Consider the following 14,223-nt stretch of genomic DNA (forward strand, 5'->3'; position numbering starts at 1 on the left):
TCCACGCATCACCAAATGCTGGGGTGACACCTGGAGATACACTAGATCCCTTCTTTTTTTATCAGCATAAGATTTTTGTCGGCTTTACGCAGCTCGCATCCTCTCTTAGATTATTCGAATCTTATTGGTAGTCTATTGCACAAGCTCGGGCCCCAACATCTATCGTTCCCCTACTTCAATCCAACGAATAGGTGATCGACACTTTCTTCCATACAAAGCCTCATAAAAAGCCATCCCGATGGTGCCGTGGTAACTATTGTTGTACGCGAATTCTACTAATGGCAGATGCTCCTCCCAATTTCTTCCAAAATCAAGGGCATAGGATCTTAACATATCTTCAAGTGTTTGAATAGTCCTCTCCGATTTCCCATCAGTCTGGGGGTGATAAGCCGTACTCAATTTTAGCTAGGTCCCCGTGCATTCCTACAAACTATTCTAAAATCTCAAGATAAACCTCGGGTCCCGATCTGAAACTATACTTACCAGCGCACCATGGAGTCATACGATTTCCTTTATGTATTACTCTGCAAATCTTGTACTGGTTGATCCATCCTCGTAGGCAGGAAATGCGCTGACTTTGTCAACCTATCACCACCACCCAAATGGCATCATAGCCTCTTCGACTCTTCGGAAATCCTGTCATGAAATCCATCGTGATATGTTCCCATTTTCACTCGGGAACTTCCAAAGGTCTCATCAATCCTGCGGGTTTCTGGTGCTCAATCTTTACCCTTTGGCATATATACATTGTACCACACTCCTAGCCACGCTGGCCTTCATCCCAGGCCACCAGTAGATTTCCCGAAGATCTCGATACATCTTCGTGGCTCCCGAGTGCACGGTGTAGTTAGCTCTGTGGGCTTCATCCAGAATTTTCTTCCTCAACTCCCGAAGGTTTGGCACGTACACTTTACCCCGAAACTTGAGAAAGCCATTTCGCATCTCAAAATCCGAACTCTTGGGCTAGCCTTGCTCGTCTACCCATAGACGTATACGCTAGTCACTCCCATTAGCCTCTCGTATCTTGGTCTCCAGATCCAGTCAAACTACCAGGCCAGCTACTAGGATAAAAGATCCCTTCGGTACTACACTCATCGTCATTAGGCTAAAAGCCTTAATCAACAGCCACTCCTGGGCCATCAACCCGGCCATAATAGTAGGCACAGTCTTCCTCAAAGCATCAGCCACCACATTGGCATGCCCCAGGTGATACAAGATGGTGCAGTCGTAGTCCTTCAGGAACTCCATCCATCATCGCTGCCTCATGTTCAACTCTTTCTGAGAGAACACATACCTTAGACTTTTGTGGTCCGTGAATACATCGAACGTCTCTCCATATGGGTAGTGCTTCCATAGCTTCAGAGCATATACCACTGCTGCCAGCTCCAAGTCATGCATTGGGTAGTTCACTTCGTGTTTTTTCAACTGGCGTGATCCATACGCTATTACCTGACCATGTTGCATCAATACACAACCCAAACCAACCTTCGTGGCATTGGTGTATACAACATATCCACCAAGCCCACTAGGCATTGCTAGAACAGGTGCCCAGGTCAGTCTGTCCTTGAGCTCATAAAAGCTATCCTCGCACTCGGCAGTCCATTCGAACTTGACCTCCTTCCGTATGAGCTTCGTCATAGCTGCGGTTATTTTTGAAAACTCTTCCATGAATCTTTGATAGTAGCCTGCCAATCCCAAAAAGCTTCGCACTTCGGTCATGCATGTTGGCTGTTTCCATCCTAAAACAGCCTTAATCTAGGCTGGATCCACTGAGATTCCTTCGGCTGAGATCACATGCCCAAGAAACGCCACTTGGGATAACCAGAACTCGCACTTAGAGAACTTGCCATATAATTGGAGTTTCCTGAGGGTTCCTAGCACTATTCTCAAGTGCTCCTCATGGTCACTCTCATTTGAAGAATACACCAATATATCATCTATGAAGACGATCACAAACCGATCCAGGTAGGGCTTCAACACCTTATTCATAAGATCCATAAACGCTGCTGGAGCATTTAGTTAATCCAAATGGCATTACAAAATACTCAAAATGGCCATACCTCGACTGAAATGCCGTCTTTGGAACATCATCTGGTTTAATTCTCAACTGATAATATCCAGATCTCAAATCAATCTTCGAGAAGACTTTTGCTCCCTGTAGTTGATCAAACAACTCGTCCATCCTTAGGAGCGGATACTTGCTCTTTACCGTGGCCTTATTTAGCTGACGGTAGTCAATGCACATCCTTAGACTCTCGGGAGGTCCCTAACCATGTCACTTTAGACTGACCTCATAGAACTCATGCAAGCACCACATCCATTGTTCCTTAGACTCACGGTCTTCCCCACGAGAGCTTTCTCGATGGCGCACGTATAGCGCCTCTCGGGGGATATCCGACTTTTGCCCTCGGCGGACAACAAATAGGTACGACAGTATGGCCCCACGAATTTTATAAATGCAATAGTTAAAAAGCCAACAACATATATTTCCCAGAAAAATACAGCTCGTATATGCAACATGATTTCACGAAGAGAATAACAAGAGTCTACATATAAGAACTTCATGAAACACATATGATGCAATAGAAATCTCTCATAAGAGAATAAAAGAATAGAATTTGGAGTATAGGAGTCTCACCTTGTTGGTTTATCTCTTGGACGGTACAATTTCACTGCAAACGGCCTAGGTTTCTGTAAAAAACACGCGTTTTGGTAAACCTAACCTCAAATATTTTTATATAGGGTTGAGGGGCATTAAAGCAGGGGCATGACTGGAAAATTTCATGGAAAAAGGACATCTCACTCGCCCTCATGCACCCCGAGAAGGCTGGCCACGAGCCTTTATGCGCAGCCACTTCCGACACGTGTAACTCACGCACTGCATAGCAAATTTCAGACAACTTCGTCCCATTTTGGTATTTTGGCCATAACTTCCTCATTTTAACTCCGATTCGACCCCCATTTGAACCTACGCGACCCTCTCTTCCCCCTCTAAAGGATTATAAAAAAAATGGACTTACCTCTCTTTTTTTCTGACTGATTTTAACAAATTTCAGCGAAAACCCACAACTCCAACAAGGCTCGTTGTCCACCGCTTCTCCGCCGCCTTCTTAGAGAACTTCCTCCTCTCTCTCTCTCTAGAGCAAGCTCCTCCACTTAGGATGCCTCAACTCTCAAATTTTCCTTGAATGATTTGAGAACAACTCATGGTGCCTATTTATAGATTACTTGAACCAATCTTATTATGCCACTTGTCACAATCTAAGCCATAGACTCCAAAGACTCAAACCTATAATTGAATGGCTTTTCAAATCCAAAGCTAGAATGAATTTAACTTTTGAAATCCAAGCTAAAACCTCAAACTTCTTCCAAATGACATTTTGGCCCTTATTTCAAGTTCTCAACTTTAATATTTTACCACATGAGCTTATAATTTCATCCTTATTTCATTTGGATAATTCTCTAATTACAATTACACCCTCAAACATCCAATTTATCGAGATACCTAAAATCTCAAAATTAATAACTCAAAATTACTTGATATATACGATTTTCGGGAAGCCTTTACCATCATTCGGTCTTTTTAGGCTACAACTTAGCTTAACTTAAAAATTGTCTCTTATTTTATTTCTTTCAGTGTCATAAATCTCGCCTCGAGATGATCGTCAAATATATACCTTTGTCCTTAGGTATCTAATTTTTAGGGCACTCCCTACAGTTGATTCGGTTACTTGCTGCGATTTCAAGCATATTTTTCGGTATTTTAATCTCACTTAAAATACGTGGCAAATTCATGAAAATATGGGGTATTACAACTATACTTCTTATTATTAGGAATTTCAAGAGTGGCATTGTGTAGGCTCGCTTATAGAGAATGTTCTCGATGATTGTGAAATAAGCCGCTAGGATTTTTAGTTACCTAGCTTCTGATGGTGTAGAGGAAGTTTCCCTGTTTGAAGATGCTTGAGAATAAACATTCTTTAATTTTCCACCAATTTGATGAAATTGGTAGCAGCCTCAACCTCATATTCCTCAATGCTTGGTTTTGTAAGACCTCCATATGTATCAATTGCCTAGGAATGTCCCTTCCCAAGGCTAGCTTTGATAAGGCATCAGCGTGCTGATTGAGGGTGCAGTTAATTTGCATAAGCTAGAAGTCGATGAAGGAATGAGCTAGCCCACATACCTTTTGAAGGTATTTTATCAGAACTTTTTCTATAATATCTTCATTTGGAATGGGTTTTCCAAGATTGTTGAGAGTTAATACTAATGATATTAAGTTTAGTGTATATATCTTTGATAGTCTCACTAGGTTGCATCATTAATTCATAATCATGTTAAAGCATTCTAATTTTAGAACATTTTTCCTTTGAGGTTCTTCCATGTGTTACCTCAAGTTTGTCCCAGATCTTATTTGTTGATTTGTAGGATGATATTTGATTGTACTCCTTTGCATTTAAAGCGCACTGCAGCATGGTTATGGCAACTGCATTTAACTTAATGAATCTTATATCCTTCTCATCCCATTTTTCCTTCAGTTTTGGCACCTTCACATTGTCCTCCTTAATGGTAGGCATGGTGAAGCGAATCACAATGTTTCTCCAGGCTTTAACATCTTTTGACATAATGAAGTTTTTCATTTTGTTCTTCCAATAGGCATAGTAGTTGTAAAAGAATGGTGATTTGTTGTAAGATTGGCTTTCTTGGATGGTTCCATTTTGTACTTGAGCCATCAAAATCTTTGTTCTTGGGATATTAAACCTTCGATATGAGATACCTACTCTAATACCACTTGTTGAAAAGAAATTAGCCAAATGAAGTTTAAAAATAAGTGTGAATTAAGATTCAAAAAAAAATTGCCAATTGAAATATATCAAGAATTAACAAGAATAATTAGAAAATTGAAATCATAGATGAACTGAAATTTATAGTGGTTTGAAAACTTACCTACATCCACTACCTATTGACTCCTTGCTAAAGATTTTTCAAATCCATTATCTAAGTGTTTTTTGAATAGGCAAGCACTATCCTCTTTATAATTGATTTTCTAATGATCTTATGTTTTTTACATAGGCTCAAGCACCAACCTTCCTGGTGTTTTTTCACAAATTCAAGCACTTGACCTTAAAATGTTTTTCTAGGGTTGAAGCAATAACCCCTCACATATCACTGTCTCAATGATCTTTACAATGCAAAGAAAAAGATTTGTGAGATACACTTATAGTACAAGAAAGCCTCACTAAAGGTAACATTCAAGGTGCATTACAATGGCTATACAAAGGAGGACTCTCAGATATGCAACAAATTCTATTTTCTATGTAGTAAAGATTGCAAAAAAAAATTGTTAAAGGAAGAAGAACATGAGACTTTTTTTCTTTCAAGTGATTTCTATGTACTTCTTCTCTCTTTTCACATCCTTATGTAGCCAAGATTATCAACAGTCAACTACACTGGTGGCTAGTACAGTGAAACAGCAATTGACTGGACCATACTTGTTGCTGACAAACTTACCATGATCTTTATGTTGAGAAAACCAAGTTCATGAGCTAAAAATTAGTCTGCAACAATTAGAGAGATCGATTAAACAATAATTTGGTATGATATTAGAATGAAATGATTGCATTCCAATGCTATAATTTTAAATTTTTTGACCTTCAATTTTTGGTAGTTCAATATTGTGAAAAATTATATTTCAGTTTTTGATGAAATCCTCAAATACTCGAGTATCATTTTCTTCAATGCTCAAGTATTTTTTGTCTGCAACTAAGGCCCTCTCTATTTCTCAAGGAAATACTCGAGTATTATCTTATAACACCCCGCTCTCCCAGAAAGGCGTTACATAATGTAAGATTCCGGGAATATAATTTTTTTTTTCAAACAAATAACCGATATCCAACACAAACACCATTCTCCGAAGATCCCGTTACACCTTCTCAGTATATCAATTATAAACCATCAATAAACTAAGCAGGTTCACCGACTCAAATGCGGGAGCTAGATCGAAACCTTAACAGGTCAAAACCAAAACCACTTTATTTATATATGAAGTTGCACCAACATTTACATGACATTTTCAAAATAAACAACATAACTAAAAGGACATAATATAAAACATCATCTATCACCGTCATCCCTCGACAATTTCCTTTCCCTTTCGCACCACTGCCTTCACCTGGAACATTTGAATATTCCAGGGACATAATCCAAATTAGATGCTGAATCATCTACGTGAGAGTTCAAAATTACATTTTTCATGAATGAATGCAAGACATGAAATAAACCAATACACCCGGTAAGCCCTAGCCCAAGAGAATCTCCAGTGCTTAACCCTACCACGGGAAAAGAGCAATCTCTCTAAAAGTTATGCCACCATACCGACTCAACTATCAAGAAATACTCAAGTATTTCTTTCTAATATTACAGTACATATCTTTCCCCATAAATCTAAAACTTGGTTTTCTTCGCTTCATACTCAATTATCTTGCTTTTAAACCTTAAAGCACATAGAAAAACTCTTATAATTTTAATTCTAAGAGGATATGGTCACGTATAATTTTAATTCTTATAAAAACATTCTATCAAGAATAAGATTTATCTCCTCACTTATCTAGGATAAGTAAAGACGTCAATTCTCTATACCACCAATTACTTATAAATAGATACCTCCTCTCACAAGTTTAGACAGAGTTAAAATACAAATATCTCTCCATATACCATCCAAGAGTCGGACTCTATAGGGTTTAATTACACCTTAGGTGCTAATTACACCATACATTGGGAGTATTAAAAATTTGTTGTTTAATATTAATTATTTACAATTTTTTATTTTTTATATTTCTTTTTTTAAATTATATCCTATGTTGTATGCTCACCTGCGTTCAAGGCTTGATCTAGACTCAATGCAAGTCCCCTCTTTCTCGAGTCTCCGTATGTATTTTAAACTAAAAAAAAAAAAAGAAATAAAGAAATTATAAAGAATGATATATTGTCCATCATTATAGTTCAATATGGGCATTAGTTTTAACAATAGTGATTGTTAAAACTAATACAAAAGCATATGTTGTCATTTTACCTTGTTGGATGACCAATTCCCACCACAAAGGTAAACTATGACTGTTCAGTTATGAGACATTCAAAGGTTTGAAAATATTAATCACAGAATATTTCATTTATTAAATTACGAAAAAAAATACCTTGCTTTTACTATTTTTTAATTATATATTAAACTTTTAATTTTTTCAGTATTAGGACCAAACTTTTAATTCATTTCAAATTTGTATGACTATTTGTGTTATATGAATTATTAACGTGTTATTTTTACTTAAATAATGCGAGTTTGAAAAACTGTAACAATCTTAAATGTTATATGTTTGTAGAATGTAATAAATTTTTTGTCAAAGCATCAACCAAATGTCAATTCATTCATCATAGAAGATAGGGTGTAAGGAAGTTGAGTGGCATTTCACTCCACTGAATTGATCAATTCATATTTTTTAAAGTCATGTCATTTAATTATGAATGATAGCTTAGCAATTAACAATTTATTTTAATAATATATTAACGATGGTATATATTTGATATGAATATTTGAAAGTTAGATTTTAGTGTTAAAAAAATTTAAAAAGTTTTTGTACATAATTGAGAACAAATATTAACCCCAAAAAAATTAATCTTGGAATAACAAAAAAAATTAATTTTTTATTTATCTATATATTTGAAGGTATTTTCTATCATGTACAAAGGTTGCAGATAAGTTACATTTGTTTTGTTTCACTAATACATCTTAACTAATTAAGTCTAGACACATTATTCGCCTATATTAAATACTCCTCAATTAAATATACTTAATTATGAATTTATTAATTGATTAAAGTGTATTAATTAATATGCATTAAACACATTTTATCTAATACCTACGGCACATAAGAAAATGCTATTTAAACATTTGAATTTAACAATTTGACGGATGCCTTTCGTAACCGAAAAACCCATTTGGGTGTATCTATAATCTCTATCAATAATCCTCCTAAGGAGGATTAAAATCTTTGTATACAAGGTAATGTTTTCTTTGTATCCTTACGTTTTAGTCCAATATGAGTCTATAGCTATGGGTCTTTTGTAATTGTTTGGATCCATGTTCCCTGGGTATCCCCAGTGTTCTTGTTCATTCATTTGATTATTTATACATATTTATCCTTTGATAAAAAAAAAAAAAAACAATGTTTTACTTTTCTGCGGAAACTACTGCGTGGGAGCAGCTTAAACACTAAAATGGGTGTACGACTATGTCAATAGAAGTGAATATGAATGATCATCAGAAGACTAGTTTTAATTAATAATTAATGGCTATTTAAATGTTATCATCCATGAAGCTGTTCTTTTTAATATACCTTTTATTTGTCTCAGCTCCCCAAGAAACCATCTAATTGGCAACACGTCAACAAACCCTGTAAACCATCAATAAATCGACTTTCAATTAACTGTTCCTATCCAACACTCCCATCTCATGAAACCCTAAATCTTAAACTTTATATATTTCTCACTCCCGCCATTTCATGAAACCCTGGCTTGCTAGGCTAGAGGGTTTTCGGAAACTACTTACCCATCCTCTTGTTTCCCAAGTAATATGGATTTTGTTACATGGCAGTGGATCATGATCAATGCAGCCTTCTCTTTTAACCATGAATTGTCCATTGGTTTGTCCGCTTGTGGGGATTAATTAATTGCAGTCCATCAATCTTGCACAAAATTGCAAAGATAAAAACACAAGAAATCGTTCGATCACGACTCGTATTATACAGATAATCATGGGCTATTAATAACCAGTTTCAGAAGAACCAATTGAAAGGGTTTAAGAGCGGGATACGTGTTGTCCAACACAAAGCATGAAGTAACCCCTAAGAATGTACATGTTGGACCTTTTCTTGTTCCATTCTTCGTTTCATGAAACTAATCCTATTAATTAAAACATTAATAAAATGCCACGTTTCCATTAGATTCAAGTACCGTTTGGTTTTCCCTTTTTTTGTGCAGATGTTTTGATTAATATATTTCACTTTCAGGCAACAAGGACTCGCCATTTTCCATTGAGAGCAACCTAACTGTAAAGTATAAGTGGCTCAAGAAAAAGACAGTTTAGCTAACCTCATGGTTTCCTCAAAAAATGGTCATTATCATCGTTAAGACTAATCCTCAAATGAGCACGATTTGATCACAAAATCACATTGATATCAAGTAATCATTTGATAAAATAAAAGGCCTTGTTTAAACCCACCTAAATACTTCAGCTCCATCCATGATTTCTTGCTCTTAACATGAAGATTGGAAATCAAATGGATGTTTCCCTACCCAGCTAGAAGTCTCAATCATCAGTTGGTTGTTTTGCGGCTTAAATTTAGCATCAATTCGTCGCTTACCATACCAAATAGAACTAATTGCATGCCTAATCCAGACCTAATACCTTGATGGGACTTCTTGTATCCGTATGAAGTTGCGTATTTATTTTACTTAATATTTACGCTGCTGTTAGGTTGAGTTTTTTCCTTTTCTTTTCTTTTTTTTTTTTTTTTGGTTGTTTGGGCTTAAAAGTCAGTCATGGTTGCTTGCCACATTTAGCTTCATTGGGGGATGAATTCTTATTAAGATGATTTAAGACTGCATTTTTTTCTTTTTCCTGAATTCCATCCACCATTCATGTTCAAATCAATTCACTATGTCACTAGTTAATCTGACTATATATATATTATATATATAAATATGTATATGCTCAAGGCACTTGCACTTCAATAATATGTGACTCAAAAGCTTATTGAGTTCAATCCACAAATATACGTGTAAATATATATAAATGTCCACCTTATTAAAAATAAACAAAATAACGATATTAAAAAATTAGGAAACCAAATATGTAGATCTATTCTAATATCTTAAACAAGCTCGGTATTTGGTGTTACCAACACATTCAGATTATTAATAACTTAAATTGTTTCTATTTTATACTGACTTGATATTCAGATTTCAAGAGTGCTGAGCGTTCAAGTCATACCTCTTTCCCTCCCTAGTGCTAAATATTAAAAATTATCCTACAGTACCAATTCTCTATGGACATATATATATATATAGCCAATAGATATATAATCTACTTATATCTCTTTGTTAAGATTATTAATATTTGTTAACTGACTTTAATTTAATTAGGGATGGTATCTGGTACCTTATTTAATAGATATCTATTACAATTTTATTCTGATGAGGTATCAAAAAATACACATGAAGAGGGTCCAGTAAGATATTTAAAATATCATCGAGTACATGTAGAATGGTGGGGACAAAGTCCCCTGCTCATGCCCTATCTTGATATAATTATAAACAAACATATATATATATATTATTTTATCTAATTATATATTAAAATTTATATATTCAAAATTAAAAGAAGCCTAAATTAGACATATTCTCACATTCTTGAAACCTAACCTAGTTATAGTCTCTCTTCCTTCTCACCCTCACTATCAACAAACCAATGTAGTATTTTTAATTAATTAATATATTAAAATAAATTAAAATATTACAGTAGTTGATTCTTAGCTTTTTACTTATATTATTGTCAAATTCGTTTATTATCAAATTATTATGAAATTATTTACACTATGAATATAAACTTATTAAAACCATTAAGTCATGGAAATAGAAATATTAAACAAAGAGCCCTACAAATACGAGATTCATTACACATACCTCCCATTGCCATCTCTAGAGTGTTTGTTTTCAAATGAGTGAATAAAATGAAGCATAAGTGGATAAATATTAACTTTAGGCCAAACCACATGGGTATAAAAGGTGGGACCGATACGTTATCACATTCATCCTATACCTGTTTTATGTTTTCCCAGTTTTTTTTTACCTGAAAATGGACGCTAAGTTGCCCCGAGGAAGCCATGCATTAAAACGAGAGCTCATAACAAAAGGCTCCAAACAGCTAGCAGATGGGACTAACCAAACAAACAGCCCCACTAACAAAACACATAGAAAACAAGAAACAAACATGAGCCGATTGACACAAACACCGCCAAACTTACAAATTGGAAGAGGGAGTGCTGTCCGAGGGATATGCAGAGATATGTTTCCATGCATCCAAGAAGACACACACTCAAACTATCTTAAGCCAATTACAGCTCCGAAGAGTCCAACCCATGACAAAGCACAAAACCAAAATGAACTTCGCCCAACTCTGATCAGGGAGGCAGCCTAAGCCAATCCAACAAAAACACACACCCACAGGACCTATAAAAGCTCTTTTGACCCTCTCATCCATTCCCATTATGTCAGTCTTAAAATTGGATCAAAGTAGCATCGAAGAGCTTCTAGGAGATCTGCAGTTTCCTTAGAAAAAATAAAAAGAAACACTTATACAAGAATGTATCAGTCCTTAGTTTCCATAAAGAATGAACGTGGATTAACACTAGTACTGGAGGAACAAACCACTCTTCCATTGATGCTAGCGAAGAAAAGATATATGCAAGGTCCGACTCAATGGGATGGCATACTGATCAAGCAACTAGAAGCATTTCTTCCATATTCTTAATCACCAATATAGATATAGCTCTCTCTCTATATATACACATCATTCTTCCATATCAAGCAATTTCATGCAGTTTGAAGCAAGCAATTTCATCGCTGATATAAAACAAGAAATGTGTATGTGAAGCATGTGCTTCAATTGCCTGCAAATCCCAGAAGCTTAATTATTAAACTAACAGCTAATTAAACCTCCAGTGATTTAATTTAAAGATGATGTTTGAATGCAATATTTGAAATCCACAAGAAATTAAAATTAATGATGTGAACCTAGCTACCTGTAACTATCATCTCTCTCTATATGTTGATATATATATATATAATTATGTAATTAAAGTTTTATAATTAGGGTTTTGGCGATCAAGAAGATATTCCCACCCCAAGAAAATCTATAAAGGGAATGTCCTTCCTCTTTACGGCTTCGTCTCCACGCTGTTCCTCCTCGAACGGCATATCTCTCTTGATCATCATCATCATCTCCATTCCATCTGTTCCCTTATCATGATCATCACCTGTTGGTTTGGAGAATCCAATGGGGCTTGGGACAACCCTCTTGTAGCTTGGGAACCCGACTGAATTGGAAGAATTCAGATAGTAGCGAAAAGGCTGCTGCTGGTCTGAACTGTTTGAGCTCTCTGTGGTGCAATAATAAGAGCTGGATTCTCTTCCAAATGGATCAAACAAAGCTGAATTTTTCGTGGCTGAACCCGCCGGCCTTGTGAACGTCCAAGAGCCCGAATTGTTTGGGGCTTGGAACCCGTAATACCGACAACTCCCAATGCAGTTTTTAAGGCTATTGGAGTCAATAACAGTGATAGAGCCTTGGTAATTACTTCTCTTGTTACATAGCTTGGATTGTTCCCTTTGCTTTCTTGCCATTATGACATGCCAGTGATTCTTCACGGCGTTGTCCGTTCGACCCGGGAAGAGCCTGGATATCAAAGCCCACTTGTTTCCATGTATCCGATGAGCTGCAAGAAGCCTTTCTTCTTCCTCCTCCGTAAATGGCCTTCTGTTAATTCTTGGGTCAAGCTGATTGAACCACCTCAACCTGCAACTTTTCCCTGGATAAATAAAGAATCAGAAACGTCACAACCAAGCCAAAAAGAAAAAGAAAAGAAACGTCAAAACCCATATATACAAACATATATGTGTATTTATATATATCTTCAAACTAAACAGATAACCAGGCACATCAAACACATCCTTTTTCGTTTTCTTCCTCTTTTTCTGGCTAATTAAGTCATCAAACATCTGGTTATTTGTAATCGGAAAAGGTACCCAATTGAGCTTTTAATTAACCCATAGAGAAACGTGCACCAAATCAGCAATTAGTCGCAATTTGAATCTTAGATCTAGAGAGTTTTGGAATATATAATCTAAAGAGAGAGATTCAGTATGAATACGATATACATGTGTGTGCGTGTTTGAATATATATATATATATACCTGATCGGCCTTGGAGCTTCTCAGCGATTGAGTTCCAGTTCTGAGGCCCGTATTGGTCGACGAGCTGCCGGAGTTTTTCATCCTCTGCGGGCCTCCAGTGACCACGGGGACAATTATTCCTTTCATCGTCATGATCACCGGAGCTAGCTGCTGCTCCTCTAGTTTCAGCCATGGCCGCCGCCGGTGACCAAGAATTCTTTAGAAGCAAACACACCAGAGAGACGTCCAAGAGCAAGATTTAAAGGGGAGGAGGAAAAAAGAGCCACCAACAGAATAAGAAAGAAAGTGGGTTGGTTTAGGGTTGTGGATGAGCAGCCACTTTTATTGGTTTTAGCCGACACATTTTTTTCAAGCCTATTTCTTTGTTCTTGTCGTCTGTGTATTTGTATATATGTAATGTATTATTTTTTTTTAATTTTAATTTTATAACCCGCTTCTATTATTTTTGTTGGATATGCATTGAGTAAATTTTAGAGTGAATGTAATAATAGCTCATGATAAATCACGACTACCCAATAAATTAATAAAAAGTTAACCTGTTCATGTCCCAATAACTAGATACTATATATACGAGAGAGAGAGAGAGAGAGGGAGATATATAAATATCTACTTAACCATCATCAAGTTAAACCCTAAAAATTAGATACATATACATATATAATATTAGAACTGACCTTTCTTGTGTTGCTATTGGTTCATGAACTTCTCTATCAATTCCCACCCATTTTGAAGAGTCTTTCTCCTCGGTTAGCTCCGATCCATTTTCATACTTGTTACCACATTAAATCAAGTCATTTTGGTGTATTATGTTATCAAAAGGACATCCCTCCAGCTAGACTCTCAACCTTTCTCTTATTAATAGGTAATTTATTTTTTTAATTTGTCTTGTCTTAATTTCATATATACTCTCTAATTCAGAACATATATATTATTAATATCATATATATATATATGAATCTAATTTTGTATTAAAAACATACAACATTACAAGGAGAATTACATGATTAATTATGACTAATTAATTAAGTTGGCCATGCTATTGTTTTTTGTTCTTTCTTTCATTTTTTTTAATAAAAAATAAGATGCATAGCAAAAGCAAAGCAAAGACCAAACCAATGGTTGGTGCAAAATCAGTGTCTACTTGTGAGCAGTGTATTTTGCGCACTTGTATACATATATATATATATATACATATTA

At 35.7% G+C, this 14,223-nt stretch overlaps 1 protein-coding gene across 1 annotated transcript; it reads right to left on the reverse strand.

Annotated features, from left to right (window-relative positions):
• Nucleotides 1-11,912: 11,912 nt before the first annotated feature.
• LOC127800312 (transcription factor MYB117-like) lies at nucleotides 11,913-13,369 on the reverse strand. Its single transcript, XM_052334855.1, has 2 exons — nucleotides 13,027-13,369; nucleotides 11,913-12,641 (listed from the first exon to the last, which is right to left on the reverse strand). Exons 1-2 carry the CDS (start codon nucleotides 13,196-13,198, stop codon nucleotides 11,938-11,940), a joined length of 876 nt encoding a protein of 291 aa, XP_052190815.1. The 5' UTR covers nucleotides 13,199-13,369; the 3' UTR covers nucleotides 11,913-11,937.
• Between the last annotated feature and the right edge of the window lie 854 nt (nucleotides 13,370-14,223).

This window comes from Diospyros lotus, chromosome 4 (genome assembly GCF_014633365.1).
Source record: "Diospyros lotus cultivar Yz01 chromosome 4, ASM1463336v1, whole genome shotgun sequence".
Lineage (NCBI taxonomy): Eukaryota > Viridiplantae > Streptophyta > Magnoliopsida > Ericales > Ebenaceae > Diospyros > Diospyros lotus.

Excerpts from the sequence above, each read along its gene's own strand:
- LOC127800312 (XM_052334855.1), bottom strand. The coding sequence starts at position 13,198 with ATGGCTGAAACTAGAGGAGCAGCAGCTAGCTCCGGTGATCATGACGAT. Across the intron at positions 12,642-13,026 it reads GAAGCTCCAAGGCCGATCAG|GGAAAAGTTGCAGGTTGAGG; the intron begins GTATATATATAT and ends TTATTTATCCAG.